This window comes from Gorilla gorilla, chromosome 1, assembly GCF_029281585.2.
Source record: "Gorilla gorilla gorilla isolate KB3781 chromosome 1, NHGRI_mGorGor1-v2.1_pri, whole genome shotgun sequence".
In the NCBI taxonomy this organism is placed as follows: Eukaryota; Metazoa; Chordata; class Mammalia; order Primates; family Hominidae; genus Gorilla; species Gorilla gorilla.
In genome coordinates this window covers 15,030,611-15,047,305 of record NC_073224.2, presented here as the reverse complement: position 1 = coordinate 15,047,305, position 16,695 = coordinate 15,030,611, and the positions used below count along the sequence as shown (strand labels likewise).

General features: G+C 39.0%; 1 protein-coding gene across 3 annotated transcripts in view; it reads left to right on the top strand.

The window, feature by feature from the left end:
- Positions 1–16,259, top strand: part of FMN2 (formin 2) — a 394,366-nt gene extending 378,107 nt beyond the window's left edge. For all 3 annotated transcript variants that reach the window (XM_055373763.2, XM_055373745.2, XM_031015559.3), the window contains 2 exons: positions 13,440–13,521; positions 15,197–16,259. In XM_055373763.2, coding sequence (XP_055229738.2) covers positions 13,440–13,521; positions 15,197–15,223 — 109 coding nt within the window. In that variant the 3' untranslated portion in view covers positions 15,224–16,259. The remainder of the gene's footprint in view (positions 1–13,439; positions 13,522–15,196) is intronic.
- Positions 16,260–16,695: the final 436 nt, after the last annotated feature.

Here is a 16,695-nt window from a genome sequence, read left to right as displayed (position 1 = left end):
TTTTTTTTCTATATCAGAGACTTAAAAATATTAGTGATGACCAATGTGATTAGAAGCTTTAAAATCCTAACATGTATATGAACAAAAATCTTCCTGTTTTCAGACTTAAGCATATCAACTGAGCATTGAAAAAAGCTCTTAATAGTACCTTTCAGATTTCTCATCTGTTTTCAGATCCCATATTAAACTCCTTGTGGAAGAATGAGAAAGAAAGCTACTCTAAATTTTACAGAGTAGAATTCAGGCTCTTTATTTACAAAATGGAATGTGAACCTTGCTGTTTACTCATCTACCCCTTCAAGCAATTGTGTTTTCCTTCCTTATCAGCACAGACCATCACAGTTCCAGGATTTGTCTGAGATGCTAGCCACCTCTGATTGCTATTCACTGGACACTCTTGTGATTGTGGTTTAAGATTGTAGGCCAGGCGCAGTGGCTCACGCCTGTAATCCCAGCACTTTGGGAGGCTGAGGTGGGCGGATCACAAGGTCAGGAGTTTGAGACCAGCCTGGCTGATATGGTGAAACCCCATCCTACTAAAAATACAAATATTAGCTGGGTGTGGTGGCATGCACCTGTAGTTCCAGCTACTCAGGAGGCTGAGGCAGAAGAATCTCTTGAACCTGGGAGGTGGAAGTTGCAGTGAGCTGCTATCGTGCCACTGCACTCCAGCCTGGGTGACAGAACAAGACTCTGTCTCTAAAAAAAAAAAAAAAAAAAAAAAAGATGGTAGGGGAAGTATGCTAACTGTCCTTTCTTCTAGATTTTTCATTTTTAACCTCATATGAGATTAGATCACCAAAAAACTACATGGCATACGTGAAGTGTTTGTAAGCATTACTTTCCTCAGAAATGCTTTCACCAAGTTAAAGTTTCGTCTCAGTTTTCATTGAGGATTTGTATGGGAAGGAAAAAATTGGCCATTGGAAAATGTCTGTGTCTTCTACATTTTCAGATTTATACTGACTACAATTCACATCCTTTATTTAGACAATCGTGTCAAAAATTCCTCCTAGAAATTAGAGTCAGGAGAATGTGGTGGTGGTTTTTTCTTCTCCGGATGAATCTTACATGCTTTTCTTTTTCAAAGATGAACGCTATAGCCCACTGTGTTTCCATGACTACTTTTGCTTGAAAAGAGTTCAAAATTTGTCCAATTATTCAATAGAACTTCTCCTCTGTATTTGCTAAAAGACATGCATCCACTTCTCTAGTTCTCTTTTAAAATAAAATCTTCAGTGTTGTAAAAGATTCAGTCTTTCAGAATCAAATGATTGTAGGCCAAGCGTGCTGGCTCACGCCTGTAACGCCAGCACTTTGAGAGGCCAAGGCGGGCATATCACCTGAGGTCAGGAGTTCGAGACCAGCCTGGGAAACATGGTGAAACGCTGTCTCTACTAAAAGTACAAAACTTAGCTGGGCGTGGTGGCAGGTGCCTGTAATCCCAGCTCCTTGGGAAGCTAAGGTACAAGAATCGCTTAAACCCCAGTGAGACAAGATCATGCCACTGCACTCCTGCCTGGGTGACAGAGCAAAACTCTGTCTCAAAAAACAGAAAAGACTCGAACGATTGTAAGTAAATAGAAACATAAATAAATAAAATACATGTAAATGAATATAATTAACATAAATATATAATGTATATATAATATGCATTAAATATAAATGCATATATTGATATAAGCAAGAAAGCAAATAAAATATTAAAAACATTCTGAAAATCACGTATTTATTGAACAATATAAATATTGTTTTTGTTTGTTTAATTTTCCAAAATATTATGCTATGTTATGCTACCTCCAAACAGAGGTTTTCAAAATGTTCTCCTGGGCAAACATTGTCACCATCACCTGGGGACTTGTTAGAATTATACATTCTTGAACTCCCACTCTGGGCCTGCTGATTATGGGGGTAGAAACCAGCAATCTGTGTTTTAACAAGCCTTTCGGGTGATTCCTACACACAGTGAAGTTTAAGAGCCACTGTTCTGGGTCTCATAATAAAAAGGTGCATATAGTTCAAACCGCAAGCTCTCCGCTTACCTGCATTCCTGCCTTGCTGTTTGCCTGCCTTCCTTCTTGCATCCTGTATTCCCGCTTTTTATCCTTCCTATATGTGTGCATTGTGAGAGAAAATAGTGCAATGATGAAAGCGAACGCTCTGGAAGTACATGATGTGTGTCTGGACTTGAACTACTACAAGTCTGCCACAAATTAGTGTGTGATCCTGAACAGGTAATTTGGCCATTTTAAGTGTCAGTTTCACCATCTGTAAAAGTTGGACAACAACAATATCTACCTTAGGGGGTTACTGCGAAATTTAAAGGAGATGGTAACTGTAAGCTCTCCTAGCTCCTCATTTGGCACATTATAAGGTCTTGGTATTAGCTGCTATTATGATGAGCCAGGTGCTGTGCTGGGCATGGAATAGAGAGAGAAAAGGCACTCTCTGCCTTCAGGGTGCTTACATTGCATTACATCTTTTAAGATGCTTATTCTGTGGGTGCTCCCTAAAGGGAAATGGATATTGAACTTGGGAAATACATTGCAAGTCATCTATTCAAATCTACTTTCCACTGTAGGAATATCATTTTCATAGTAATAATGGCTAGACATTTAAGCCCATGATTTTGTCCCCTTTTTAGTGCTATTGTGATATGGAAAGAGTGCAGACTGTGGAGTTAACCACATCTGGGTTCTCTTCTTCATTCTTCTATTGCGTGACCTCAAGAGGCTCTCTGAGCCCCAGCCTGCTCATCTCTAAAATAGGATGGTGGCATCACTCATGTTTGGTCACAAGGTGGTCAAATGAGATGGTGCACATGATATGCCCACTGTCTCTGCACACCACTGCCCCACTGTAAATAGTCATTTTCTTCAAATAAAAAATCAACCCAGGCCTTTTTCTGGGTATCTGTGAATGCCAGGACAGCTTTCCCTGTTCTCAGATTAAAACAATATCTATATAAATTTTACCAGTTGATTATATTTCAACCTTCCTCAATGAGACACTCTTTAAAAAAGGAACATAACTGTATATAAAGTCAATCTGTTATCTTCCTTGAGCATGTTTGTTCATTGTAAATTCATCTAGGTATCCTCTCATGTAGCCATCATTTCTCTTTCTGGTCCACAGATATCCCATGAGAGAGTCTTTAAATGATTTTTTGGAATGAAAATATATTACATATATGTCTCCTAACCTAGGAGTTAGTGAGGCTAGGTTGACATGATTTCTTGCTGTATCCTTACAGTCTCCTAATGGTCATGTATTGAAGACATTAGTTCTTCTATAAGATAGAAGAAAACATAATGCCCTAAATATTTTATAACTTTAAATTTTATGTACATTCATTCAAACTAAATTGTTATTTACAGATGGAATTATAGCAGCAAGTCAGTAAACTCAAAGGTCAAGTCCAATAAAATCCTTAGTAGTTTGCTCAAAATGTGAATTGGACATGCAGACACATTGCTGAAGAGTTCACTGGAAGAAGGAGGCAAAAAACAAGAGATTTCAATCTAAGCCTAGTTGTTTACCAGAATTTATCTCTGTGATTTTTTAAGCTTAATCGTTGTTTTACTGTGCATCATCATCCATTCATTTAGTCAGCTATTTTTTAAACATCTAGTGAATACTTGCTTGTGTGAGCTTTAATGTAATGCCCTGGAAATATAAAGATGACTATGCAGGACTCCTCAACTCAAGGATCTTACTATTTAGCACAGTAAAGACACAGATAAATAGTCAGAAGTCATCCTTACAGTGAAAATCTGGGGGGAAAAAAGTATGTGAAAGCTTAGAGGATTACGTAAATAAGTTTGCCTGGAGGGTCAGATATGTTTCCTATAGGAAGCTAATTTTGAGCGTAACCTGAAAGGCCTCATGGGAGAGCACAGGAAAAGGAAAAATGAATAGGCAGTCCCAGGGGAACAGATTAGCAAAGACGTCTCATAGGACTGGGAGGTGCTTCTGTATTGCTGGAGCCCAGGGAACATTACAGAGAATAAGGGGAGATTAGGTGAGTTGGAGCCAGTCTGCAAATGGCCTCGCAGACCTCGCTAAGGAACTTTAAACAGTTTTTGCTTGGCAAATGAGTAAGTGGCTCAGATGATTCCCGTGTTTGTAAAGGATGGATAGATTTCACACGTGGAGGCCAGTCTGCAGGGTATGGCACTGGTTCAGGGGACGTGAGAAGGCTTGAAAAACAGGGACAGTGGAATTAGAAAGGTTGAGACAGATTTTAATGTCATTACTGAAGAATAACAGAACTTGTTAACTCTTTGCGTATGCATAGAAGGGGTGGGGAAGAGGGAGAGAAAAGATTCAGAGGTTTATCAAGGAACTGGATGGATGGTTTTGAATGGTTATGCTCTTAACCAAGGCCCAGGTGGGTGAGAGGGAGGAGAATGTCATCTAGGACCTAGAGCTTGGGAGAAAGGTCAAGGCTAGAGGATTGGATCTAAAAGTCTTCACCGCAGAAGTGGTAGTTAGAATTACAAAGTGGAAAATTCCTACAGATACTATGGAGGCCAGATTAGAGTCCTGGAGGGAAAGCATGACATTTGAAAGGAAGCTTAATAAATAAGCAACAGAAGAGATTAAGGAAACATGTCCAGAAAGATAGTTGGAAAACTCAGAAGTTCTCTGAAAACTGAAGGATAAGTGAGTTGTCAAGAATTAGGGACAAGTGGCCAGGCCTGGTGGCTCATGCCTATAATCCCAGGACTCTGGGAGGCTGAGGCGGGTGGATCATCTGAGGCCAGGAGTTCGAGACCAGCCTGGCCAACGTGGTGAAGCCCCGTCTCTAGTTAAAACACAAAAATTAGCCAGGCATGGTGGGGCACGCCTGTGCTCCCAGCTACTCGGGAGGCTGAGGCATGAGAATCACTTGAACCTAGGAGGCAGAGGTTGTAGTGAGCTGAGATCATGCTACTGTACTCCAGTCTGGGTGACAGAGGGATACTCCATTGAAAAAATAAAAAATTAAAAATTAGGGATTAGGGACTAGTTAACCATTTCAGAATCGTGAGCATGGTGAAGAGTAAAGACTAGAAATCAACAAGTAGATTTGCCAGTTAAAGGAGAACTGGTGGCTTTTTGTGACTAAACACAGAGGCAGATGTGTGTGATGATTTGTATGTGTGTACAATTTATTTGTTTTGTTGGTTTAAAATGAGTGCACAGCAGCGTTCATCCACACCCATCATTACTAATGTATAGCCATTCTAAAATTATGGGGGAGAGTTCTTCATTTCTGAGGGAGCTCACCCATGAGTCACAGTGTTCTGCATCTTATAGAATCTTTGACAGTCATCAAAGAGATTCAGCCCCCAGGAAATTAATTTGATTGGTCGAATGTGTTTTCTTATGAGTAAATGATCCTCTCAGCTCTTTTCACCCACATATACCCGACAAAAAAATGGTTTCAGGAAACACAGATACACAGAATATCTGTGCATTAATTTTATGTTCGTGGGAGGAATACATTTGTGGTTTTTGGAACATAAGTATAGATACTTATCTAATTGTCAAGGAGTCCTGGATTTTGGACTATGAATATTCTGTAAAATTCGGCTCCTATTGTTGATAAGAGTGGCAGGTTTGCTTCATGTGTTACTGTGAAGGGAAAGGAATGCGATGTGTGTAAGGCATCTGTGCTGGCCCCGGACCCCCAGGGAGCTGGGGGCAGACCCCTCCAGACCCCACAGCACGATGTCCTACGTCTGCACTGTCCATTACTGAGCCACATTCCTGTAGTCCCTCCAGGGCTGACACTTGCATGAAGCAGCTCAAAGATGTTTTTAAAGCTTGATTTTCTTCGTGTTAGGAACTACTTTGTGCTCATTCGAGTCGTGATTCCTGATCATTTGGGGTGCAAGCGCAGTGTTTTCTCTGAGAAAGTCAGAGATTCTCAGTGATGAAATTTATAAATAGGTGCCTGAGGAAGCCTTGTAAGTTTTTTTTCTTTGAGATAATGATAAGTGACTTGGGGTTGATTTTGTTTCCAGTATATCTCAGGGGTTTTGTGGTTTTGTATGTGTGTATTTTAAGTCACTGAGGTTACAAAGGAGAGAACAGAGAGCTAGTAATAAACTTCACCAAATCACCTTTAATTCCAAAAGACATCAGATAAACTTCCCCAGATCACCTTAATTCCACAAGACATCTAATACTCACTTCTGTCTTTACCTGGAGAGAAAGACTCAGAGCTCCTAAGCTGGCTCTTCTAACTAGCCTTTGTCTAGAATCTCCACCACCTCTCTCTCTCCTCCCCACACACCCCCCACCTTATGCCTCCCTCTGTGTGTGTGTGTGTGTGTGTGTGTGTGTGTGTGTGTGTGTGTGTGTGTGTCTTTCTCTTTTTTCTCTCCCTCTACGTTTGGGTAAAAAAGCTTTAAATTTCTTAGCAGACCTGATGGTGTTATGTTTTAGTAAAGAATATTGTGAACCGGTAGTAACGATCATTATTTCTGCTTTTTGTTTACTGTTAGCAGATCCATGTCTGCTCTATCAGAACCTCAGACCTGTGACATCCCAGCTCCACAATGCACTTAACCTCTCCCATGCTGGGAGATTCCATAGGCGAACAGGGCTACTTCCAGCAAGCCGAGCTGCAGCCAGCAGGAAATGAAACCGTCTGCCACAGATACTTATTTAGACCAAGCTATTAATGTTTAGTGGCAGAAAAGTGGCTCCCTTTCTCATTCGATTGAATGATGAAAGCATGTCTGTTTCCCTGATAAGACTGTGGCCAGCTTGGCTTTCGGTCTGAAAGGTGGATGAAGATATTCTGCCTGCAGAGCGGGCTGCAGGGATGTCTGGTTTCTTTTCTCTGTATCTATGCCAGAGTGTATCTCCCTTCTTCATCTCACAAACCGTTTTTAAACTTAATCACACTGAACTTTTGTATATGTTTGCCTGACAATAAATGGGTCTGGGGTTACGTAGGGAGAGTGTAGAGAAAAATACATCTTTATTAGGAGAGAAATGAGAAACCGCTGTCGTTGTTTAAAATAACCCTTAGTGTAAATGAGCCCAGTTATAGTGAGGCCAAAATGGGAGAAACTTTTTGTTGGTTTTGAAAAATACCAAAATAAAAATAATAGGAATTTAAAACGAGTTTTAACAAATTCTGTAATGAAAAGTATTTTTTATTCTCTCACATATTCCTCTCTGATATTATAAACCTTAAAAATATTCTAATTTTCCTAGACTCAAGTTTTTCTTTTCTTAAGAACTTACTTTTATGCTTAATGCCCTAACCAAATGAAGCTGTTACCACTTAGAATGTTTTCTTGTAAGGAGTAAAAATTTATATAGATGTTTCAAAATTTATTTAGCTTCTCTTTAAGTTACATTTACAACTTTATTTTTGGAAAATAAATTTATTATAAAGATTTTTTTAAAGGTAAATTTGAACTTAAGTTTTAATAAGTAAAGATGTTTTATATTCATATGGTCATTTTTGCCCAAGACCTAGAAAACAGTTTCAACTGAGGAATAACCTTATAGTCATATTCCTCACCAAATGCTTCACGCCTCCCAGAGGTAGTTCTCTGTAGCATCACAAACTCTGTCATTACCAATCAACAATTTCACACTTTTTTTTACCTTGAGAAGCTTGAATTTCAGGTTTTATATTCATTCCAGCGTTACTCTATCTTTATGGGAACCTGTTGAATAAGCCAGTTGGAGGATGCAATAGCTTAGAATCTTATATTCTTTGAAATGTGGAGCCGCGATTCCCTGCCTATCTGTAAGTCAGCCTTTGGGGCTTCCCTAACCTTCTTTAGGTGCGACTGTGAACAATGAAGTATGTGGGAGCTGGGGGCTGGGGAGAAGCCTGCGACAACTGAAATTACTGCCTGTAAGTCCAGGAACTCCATTCGTTTTGTTAGAAACAAACTCGGAGTCCTACTGCTCTAATTAATTAGCTTAGTCATCTGGCTTTCTCTAGAGAAGACAGAGATTGTGAAAAGGAAATAGAGTTTCTGCTTAAGGTAGGCATGCTGGCTCTATCAAGAAGTGATCACAGCCTATCATCCTAAGAAGAAACAGAAGACATAATAAGTACAAACAAAACCGGCAAAGTACAGTGTTGGGTCAGGGCCTGGGCAGACTGCCTTACATATCTCAGGAGGCCTTAGTCCTTAGGAAGGTGGCCCTGTATTACAGCACATTACAACAGTGATGTGTCCAATGATGAACATGGGCCGTCAACTAAAAGTTAAATTGTTCCATTTTTTTTTTTTTTTTTTTTTGAGACAGAGTCTCACTCTATTGCCCAAGCTGGAGTGCTATGGCATGATCTTGGCTCACTGCAACCTCCGCCTCCCAGATTCAAGCAATTCTCCAGCCTCAGCCTCTGGGTAGCTGGGATTACAGGCATCCACCACCATGCCTGGCTAATTTTTGTATCTTTAGTAGAGACAGGGTTTCGCCATGTTGGCCAGGCTGGTCTCAAACTCCTGACCTTGTGATCCACCCTCCTCAGCCTCCCAAAGTGCTGGGATTACAGGCGTGAGCCACCACACCAGGCTTTCCATTTCTTTAAGAGAGAGAAAAGTTTAATTTGTTTCAAGAAAGACTATTCAAAATTGGTTATACAAAGATAGTACCGTAAAGGGGGCAAGTTTCCATTATCTGGGAATTACACATTCATTGATTAATCTCACTGTTTCTGAGCATTGCTAGAAGGAAAGTTTGCTTCGAGATGAAATTTATTTTACTCACATTGGTCACCTACTCTGTTTACCAAACCTGATTCCATATGCTCTTTGGTTATTTCCCATAATTAAATTATCCCTTAAAAGATACAGAATGCCTCATATTCTTTGCATGACTCTTGGTCCTCCATGTAAGGGATGAGAACTTACCTTTGAAATTTATTCAGCATAGTTTTGTTTCTGAAGTTTCATAGACAATAAAAGATATTGTAAAATATTAAAATAAACATCAAGTTTTATAGCCATTATCTACCATTTAGTATCCATCTCTTCCATCTAAAAGATAATGCTACATTTCCTGTTTTCTAGTCTCTGCTTTCTGTGTTGTTTGATTTTTTTTCCCCAAAGTCACTAAAAGTGATGAATGAAGTTTCTTTTCATTATCATATGGTTTGGTTTTGCTCATATTTTCCTTCTGTTATCTGGAGTGCTAATTAGAAGTTGCAACTGTTAAAACGAGCCTATCACAGATGTCATCTTAAAATTTTTACTTCCCTTTTTAGTTCTCTAATAGGGTGAAATCTTGATTCACAAATGCCCTGGTAGTCCCCCTTTGTGTGAATGCATCCACTAAAATATATATATATATATATATGTGTGTGTGTGTGTGTGTGTGTGTGTGTGTATTCACACACACACATATATACATATGCACACACACATATATACGTATATATATATCTCTTCATGAATCATGCACAGAGCTGTGTCTCTGAACAACATCCATAGACCCCCACCAGGATTAGAAGTTAAACTCAAGTGCAGACACAGTTTGGAAGCCTTTTGACCATCTTCAGCCCCGCTCTGGTTTCCTCTCTCAGGATACACTTCCCTCTTCGTGGTGATTGCTTTCTCACTCTATCAATGAGGTATTGTCCCTCTTTTTACTTTCTCCTCCTTCCCAAACAGGACATATTGGTCATTTTAATTTATTGTTTGAAATGTTATCTCCACCATGCCTTTTCACTAAAAGCCTTTCAAGTCTGGTTGTGACATGACCATCTTTTTTCTACTTAGTTTAAGAAATGTTAGGCATCACTGAATGAGGAGTGAGGCAGGAGAGAAAGAGGATGGAACACGTACAAACAGTTACTCAATAGACTCAGAGTGGCAGCTGATGAAATCTGCCGCCGTAAACCAAATGGAGAGCCCAAGTAGGAAGATCGAATGTTGGCAGCTGGCTCAGGCTGTCTTCATACCGACTTCTCCCTCATTATTTTTCTTATTTCTGCCAACTCTGGCAACATAGTCGACCTCCAGGGACACATTCTTTTTTCCTGCCGAAAGTGTGGAAAAATGTCTTGTTGTCAGAGTTTTGTTGAAATAAAATTGGCTTTTGGAAGCAGCAGCATTTGCTGGGAAGCTTAGGAGGAGTGAGACTCAGGAGCAAGTTGATGTGGTTTGGGTTTGCGATCTGGTACAAGAGTGGGGACTGAGGAAGTGTCGTTGTTTTGGGGGTCTGGCAGCACCGCTGGGGCTTCAGGGAGTGTTAATGCCTCAGTTCCAGGGCACCGTTTCTCAGGGTGGTCCTTACAGGCCACCTACACCAGGTTCTGCCAGATGCCACTTCTGAAAGCATCCCAGAGTGACTAAATCAGAATACCCAAGAATAGGCCTAGAGAGCTGCATTTTAACAAATTCTCCATGAATCTCCTGCTCCGAAATTAGAAGAGGAACTATATTCAAGGTTCTGGAGCTCAGTTTTCCAGCTGCCCAGGTCATTTATGTGTGCATAACTAGAGGCGCTTAGAGTGAGGTGACTGACTCATCCTAGTCACACACATAAGAAACTGAGGCATAAACCTGAAAACCAGTTGGAACTCTTGCCTCCATACAGGAATCCTATGGCAGCAGAAAGGAGAACTGTTCATAGTTCTTGAAGCTCAGTTTGCTGTTTCTTGACTCTTACTCCACCTTTATATGTTATTCTTTCATGTTCAATCCATTTTCCTTTTCCAAGAGAAGTATAAACGATTAAGATGTGCCTGTTAAACAAGGCTCGGCAGTCGCTTACTCCAGAAAGATCTCTGTAACCCCTGCCTACCCACCCAGGATCCTCCTCCAGGACACAGTTGTACCTTATACGAACCTGGGTGGTTGCTCTTAATACAACATTGTCATTTACTTGCTCATGAGTATCTCTCTCCTGCTAGACATTGAATTTCATTGTCCCTATAATGTTGAGCTGTGCCTAGTGCTGGACCTCGAGCTAATGCTTCAGAAATGACTGAAAAATGAATGGATGAGCTGAAAGATCTTGTGAGGCCTCCGATGCACATTCTCCTCGGTTTTTGTGGTCTCTGCCGTAAGGAATGACTGGATGTTTTTGTGTAAAATTAAAAATGTTTGTATTAGACTCGGCTTCCTGTGATCCTTACAAAAATGTGTTTTGAGAACAAAATAAATAGGATTGGGAGAAAATTAAGATGCTTTGAGGATCTAAATACTTGTAAAGTACATTTTATTGGAATGCCACAAAATGCTTTAAAAAGCTCCAAGTAAATTTAAGAGGAGATCCACTGGATTTTGGCTAAGTGCTGAAAAAAAAAAAAAAAAAAAAAAAACCAGTTTCCTTAATTCCCTATCCAAATACTTCAACTTAAATTTACTGGTAGCTGTTTCAGAGGGAGATGGGGATGCTGCAATCCTTAGTTTGTTATAAAGAAAATGTTTTTATCTTCAAATGTTTAGAGGAAGGATTAAAGGCAATTTATGGCTTGGGTGAAAAGTAATAAAAGTGGTAACAATGAAGTATCTTCTAAGTTGTCATCATTTTCTGGAATTGCTAACAATATCAACCAGGCAGGCATTTTATATCTGAAAGGAGTTACTTTCATTTGTCATGCTTTAATATAAACTATAACATCAATCTTATAGCTGCAATACTGAGTTGTTTGTTTCATTCTATTGTTTAAAAAGAGGAATTGATTTAGTTGTAAAGGAGATGAATTCTGTCATTAGATTTTTTGCCACAGGCATCAAGAAATATATTTATAATTCACTTCTTTCAGGAAATTAGGCTATAAGGTCTATATGAAATGCATTTTATTAAGATCAAGCCATAGCCTTTGTGGTTTCTCCAGAAATAATTCATTTCTAATTCCCAAGGAAAAGTCACAGTAATAAAAAATAAATTTTACCTGATAGATTATTTTCCTTGTCATAGCTCCCCTTTTTATTAAAAAAAAATCCAATTTACAGATTTCTTACTATTTGTTTAATTAAAACAATAATAAATTTTATCGCCTTTTACAATGCATAAAGAACTTTTTAAATAAAATTTTACTCCGTCTTTGCAACTCTGTGCAGTGATAATGAAGATAATTTAATATATAATGGAAACTTTTCACTCTGTGAGGGAATAGGGAGGTTCAGGGGTACAAGAACATTACCAGTGTCAAATAGCAGAGCCAGAACTTCATACAGGACTTTGCTCCAAATAGCATCTTCTTTTAACTATACCTCTGGTCAGTTCAATGTTGTTTTCCTTGTCATATACGCTTAACAAGAAATACTAGAAACATTAAAATGTTATTACTGCTCACTCTCTTTTTTGTTATCAAATGATTGGTTCCCATGCTAGATGAAGCTCAGTTTTTAGAAACTGCTCAAGTATTTATTCCAAGTGATTTGTATGCATGAGTGTGTGTGGTATAGGAAGTTAATCTGAAATAATTTTAAGTAAGCATGGCATGTAAATTTTCTTATTTTTTTTTTTGAGACAGAGTCTCGCTCTGTCACCCAGGCTGGAGTGCTGTGGCACAAGTGCAGTGGTGCCATCTCAGCTCACCGCAAGCTCAGCCTCCTGGGTTCACACCATTCTCCTGCCTCAGCCTCCGAGTACCTGAGACTATAGGCACCCGCCACCACACCCAGCTAATTTTTTTTGTATTTTTAGTAGAGATGGGATTTCACCGTGTTAGCCAGGATGGTCTCGATCTCCTGACCTTGTGATCCACCTGCCTCAGTCTCCCAAAGTGCTGGGATTACAGGCATGAGCCACCACGCCCAGCCGGCATGTAAAGTTTTATGTGACACTTTTTTTTTGGTGGGGGGTGGCAGGGGAGAGGGTCTCACTGTTGCCCAGGCTAGAGTGCAGAGGTGCTGATCACAGCTCACTGCAGGGCACGCACCACCATGCCCGGCTAAGTTTTTGTATTTTTTATGGAGTCAGGGTCTCACTCTGTTGCCCATGCTGGTCTGGAACTCCTGGGCTCAAGCAATTCACCCGCCTTGGCATCCCAAAGTGCTGGGATTGCAGGCATGAGCTACTCCGCCCTGGCTGTGATACTCTTTAATTATTCTAATGCTTCTAACTTACGTCATGGTGCCAATCCTATTTATGTAATAGAATCAATCTCATACTCTCAGCTGACAATGAGGGGTATTTCATTATTTACTTGTATATAAGATTCCTTTTATATAGGATGAAATGCATACACACTCTGCATAGAAATTCTTATGTGTTTGTATATTACTCCATTCAATCATACTATGATTCCAAGTTAAGAACTCCTAGATAAATTAGCCTCTGTAGCTGTAACAGTTGAGGCTTTCAATTCAAATGTCAGATAACATTCTTCTGTGTATTGTATTATTTTCTGCAGTAATTCAAATCTTTATTGAGTTGAGGTTTGCTCACTTACTATAAGGTAGAATGAGGTGATCTAAGTAGGTTTTGTTTAAATACATGTGTCTTCTCCCCATCAGAGTAAAAGAAGCCGAAGAGGTGTGTAGACAGAAGAAGGGAAAATCACTTTATAAAATAAAACCAAGACATGACTCTGGAATTGTAAGTATTACTGATTTTTAACTTGTTATTTTCTTTGGCTTTTAAATCCTATTTTCATAATATATACAAACTCATAATATTTTAATTATTTTTCTACTAAGTGTGAATAAATAAGGAGCTTCTGACTTCAAGAATCTCCTTTTTCTTATGCCTTTAGTCAGGCCCAGAAGGCTAAGAGTCTTGATATTGATTATTCAAAACTTAAGAATTGGGCTGGGGGTGGTGGCTCATGCCTGCAATTCCAGCACTTTGGGAGGCCGAGGTGGGCGGGTCATGAGGTCAGGCGATCGAGGCCATCCTGCCCAACATGATGAAACCCTGTCTCTACTAAAATACAAACAATTAGCCGGGCATGGTGGTGTGTGCCTGTAGTCGCAGCTACTTGGGAAGCTGAGGCAGAGGAATCGCTTGAACCTGGGAGGTGGAGATTGCAGTGAACCAAGATTGCGACACTGCACTCCAGCCTGGCGACAGAGTGAGACTTTGTCTCAAAAAAAAAAAAAAAAAAAAAAATTAAGATAAATCTACTGCATCTACTGAGGGTGTGCATTTATGCGGATATGTGCATGTTGGCAGGGGCAGGGTGGGGAGACCATCTTTCACTTTCTTTGTTACACACAGATCACGGCAGAGGCTGTATTTGAGCCACGAGTGATCATTCTAATTGGATTAGATCCACTGGGGTGTAAACTTGGTGGGAAGCGCCAAGAGCAGTGTGACGCTTTGCCCAGGGTGCCCAGACCCCGTTTATATCCACAGATGGCTCAGCAGAGTTGGCTGCCAGAGAGTGGTCAGTCCAGAGACGGAGTTTAACAAGCTCATTTAAGTTTCCTGCTTGCCCACTCCCCGCTTTAAAACAAAATGCCAGGTTGTCCACCCTGGGAGGGAAGGGCTTGGTTAAAATGACAAGGCTTTTCCTTGTGATACTGAGGGTGTTTTGTTGACTGTTTTGAGGGATTATCACTTGGTACCACAGTGTAAGTAAATGTTTTAAATGAAAAGTTGAGTTAGGCCTTAAGATAGGACCATTCTAAATTGAATTAGTCTAATGTAGTCTAAAGGGAAAAGACATTAAAATAACCCATATTGGGATATGATTAAATAGCCCTGTTTTTTTAAAACGTTAGGAATTATATCTTCATTTAGAAGCAGTGGTCCCTTCAGTTTCTCTGTATCAAAATGATCTTATCTAATGATAACTACTACATGATAGTTCAGCTTATCTTCTGCTCCTGATGATTCAGTCTTGTAACTGTATTGAATGCGGAGGAATAGTTACTTATTAGTGAACCTCAATCTTGCTATTATGAGTACAGAAGATAATTAGAGTACATTTACCATGAAGTGAAGCAGCCACTTCCGTTTTCATATTTATGTATTTGCATGTAGGATTGAGGATGAGAATGGAGAGTTTGACACCCTCTCATATTGGTTAGAAGTTAAATTTTTAAAACTTTTTTTTTCTCAGAAGTATTTGGCGATTTGTCTTGATAAAAGTGCTCAAAGATAACACAGATCCCACTTATACTTTTTTCCTTTATGGACTGGTAGACCTTTAACCTTGTCCCACAGAATTTGATCCAAATGAAAAGGTCTTTTTTAGGCTACTCTAAATTCTTTCCATTTTTAAAAGTTCTTTCTAACTAAAACTTTTATCTGGTGTATTTGTTTTCAGAAAGCAAAGATAAGCATGAAAACTTGAACAATGAAAAGCAGAATGAAAATGAGTCATTGCAACGACTTTCACAAAATTCAGCTGACCTGAGAGTGGGAGGGAAACTACCGTCATTCTGCTCATGTTTCTTCTTGACCTCTTGCATAATCTTTTTGTTTTCTAGACAGTTCACTAATTGTTGGATTTTACTGTATATTCATATAAAAATGCAAAAGTACTAGACCAGTGGAGAATTTGACACCTTTTCTTTTTGTAAAAGTTTATGGTATTATACCGATAGACCAAAACAGCATGTGTAAGAGGCAGTATCTGCACTAATTCTCAACATGCTAAACATTAACTAAAATTCACTGTTGTGAGAATATTCCTCGTCACAGCAAAAACACTTTCCTTTCTACTGACAACCAGTCCTCCACATCACAGCATTTAGACATATGGGTAAAATGTTATTTCTAGTGAATTGTTTGTATCAGTTTCATGTCTAAGTATAAATTTTCTATTTTAAAATTTAAGAACCATTTATAATCAGTGCTTTCCCAACTCTTGGGTTGCTCTCCATAACTATATATTTGTGAAAGAAAATGGTCATTTTTTTTTTTACTGAAGTCATATAATGACTTGGGTCAGCTCATAATGCATTGTGATGGTTTTGTATGAGCTGGGTGTTTTTTTCCATTACTTTTAATGATCTTCGTTGCAAGTTATAGTTGTGGATAAAAGGGAGAATTTATTGCTCTTGCAAACCAATTATGGAAAGCAACTTAAGAAAAACAATGTTCTAAATCATAATTGTTTGTATTTATGTAAAGTATGGTCTCTTACTTTTTAGTTTGTAGTTTAAGTGCAAAGAAACAGTAGTGTTTTTTTTTCTATTGTTTTGTAGTCTTCCTGTCCCCTTCAGTCCCTCCAGTGTGTATATTACCATTCTCCAATGAAATAATAGGGCATTTAACAAAGATCGCTATGTGCAATACTGTATTTAGTGTTTCTATTTCAATTTTTCTAGGATGTTAATTTATATGAAAATAAAATGAATAATAAAAGAATAAAGATACTTGCAAAAGACAGCTGTCATATTTAACATGGGGTGGGGAATAAGAGAAGGAGGGAAAATAAGTTAGGCACGCTGCATATTCACCTGCACACACACACAAAAATGTGCATACAGTTTCAGGGACTTAAGAACTTAAAGCCCATCAATGATACCTAAGTAAGAAATCCTGGTAAAATATTTATTCCTTTGTGGCTTGAACTAGGATCTCTTTCCTGATCTCCCAAAGATCTTCTGGTCATTTTCAATCAGATATCTCACCATGCCTTAAAATTCATTATGTGTAAATTCAAACTCAGCTTGTCATCTTTTCCCTCCATACCTGCTCATTCTTGTGTATTATCTATCTCAGTGAACAAAGCCACTATTCATTCAGAAACCCAAGTTCATCTTTTGACATATTACTTAACACAAATGCATACATTTGTCTGTCTTTTCTATTAAAGTC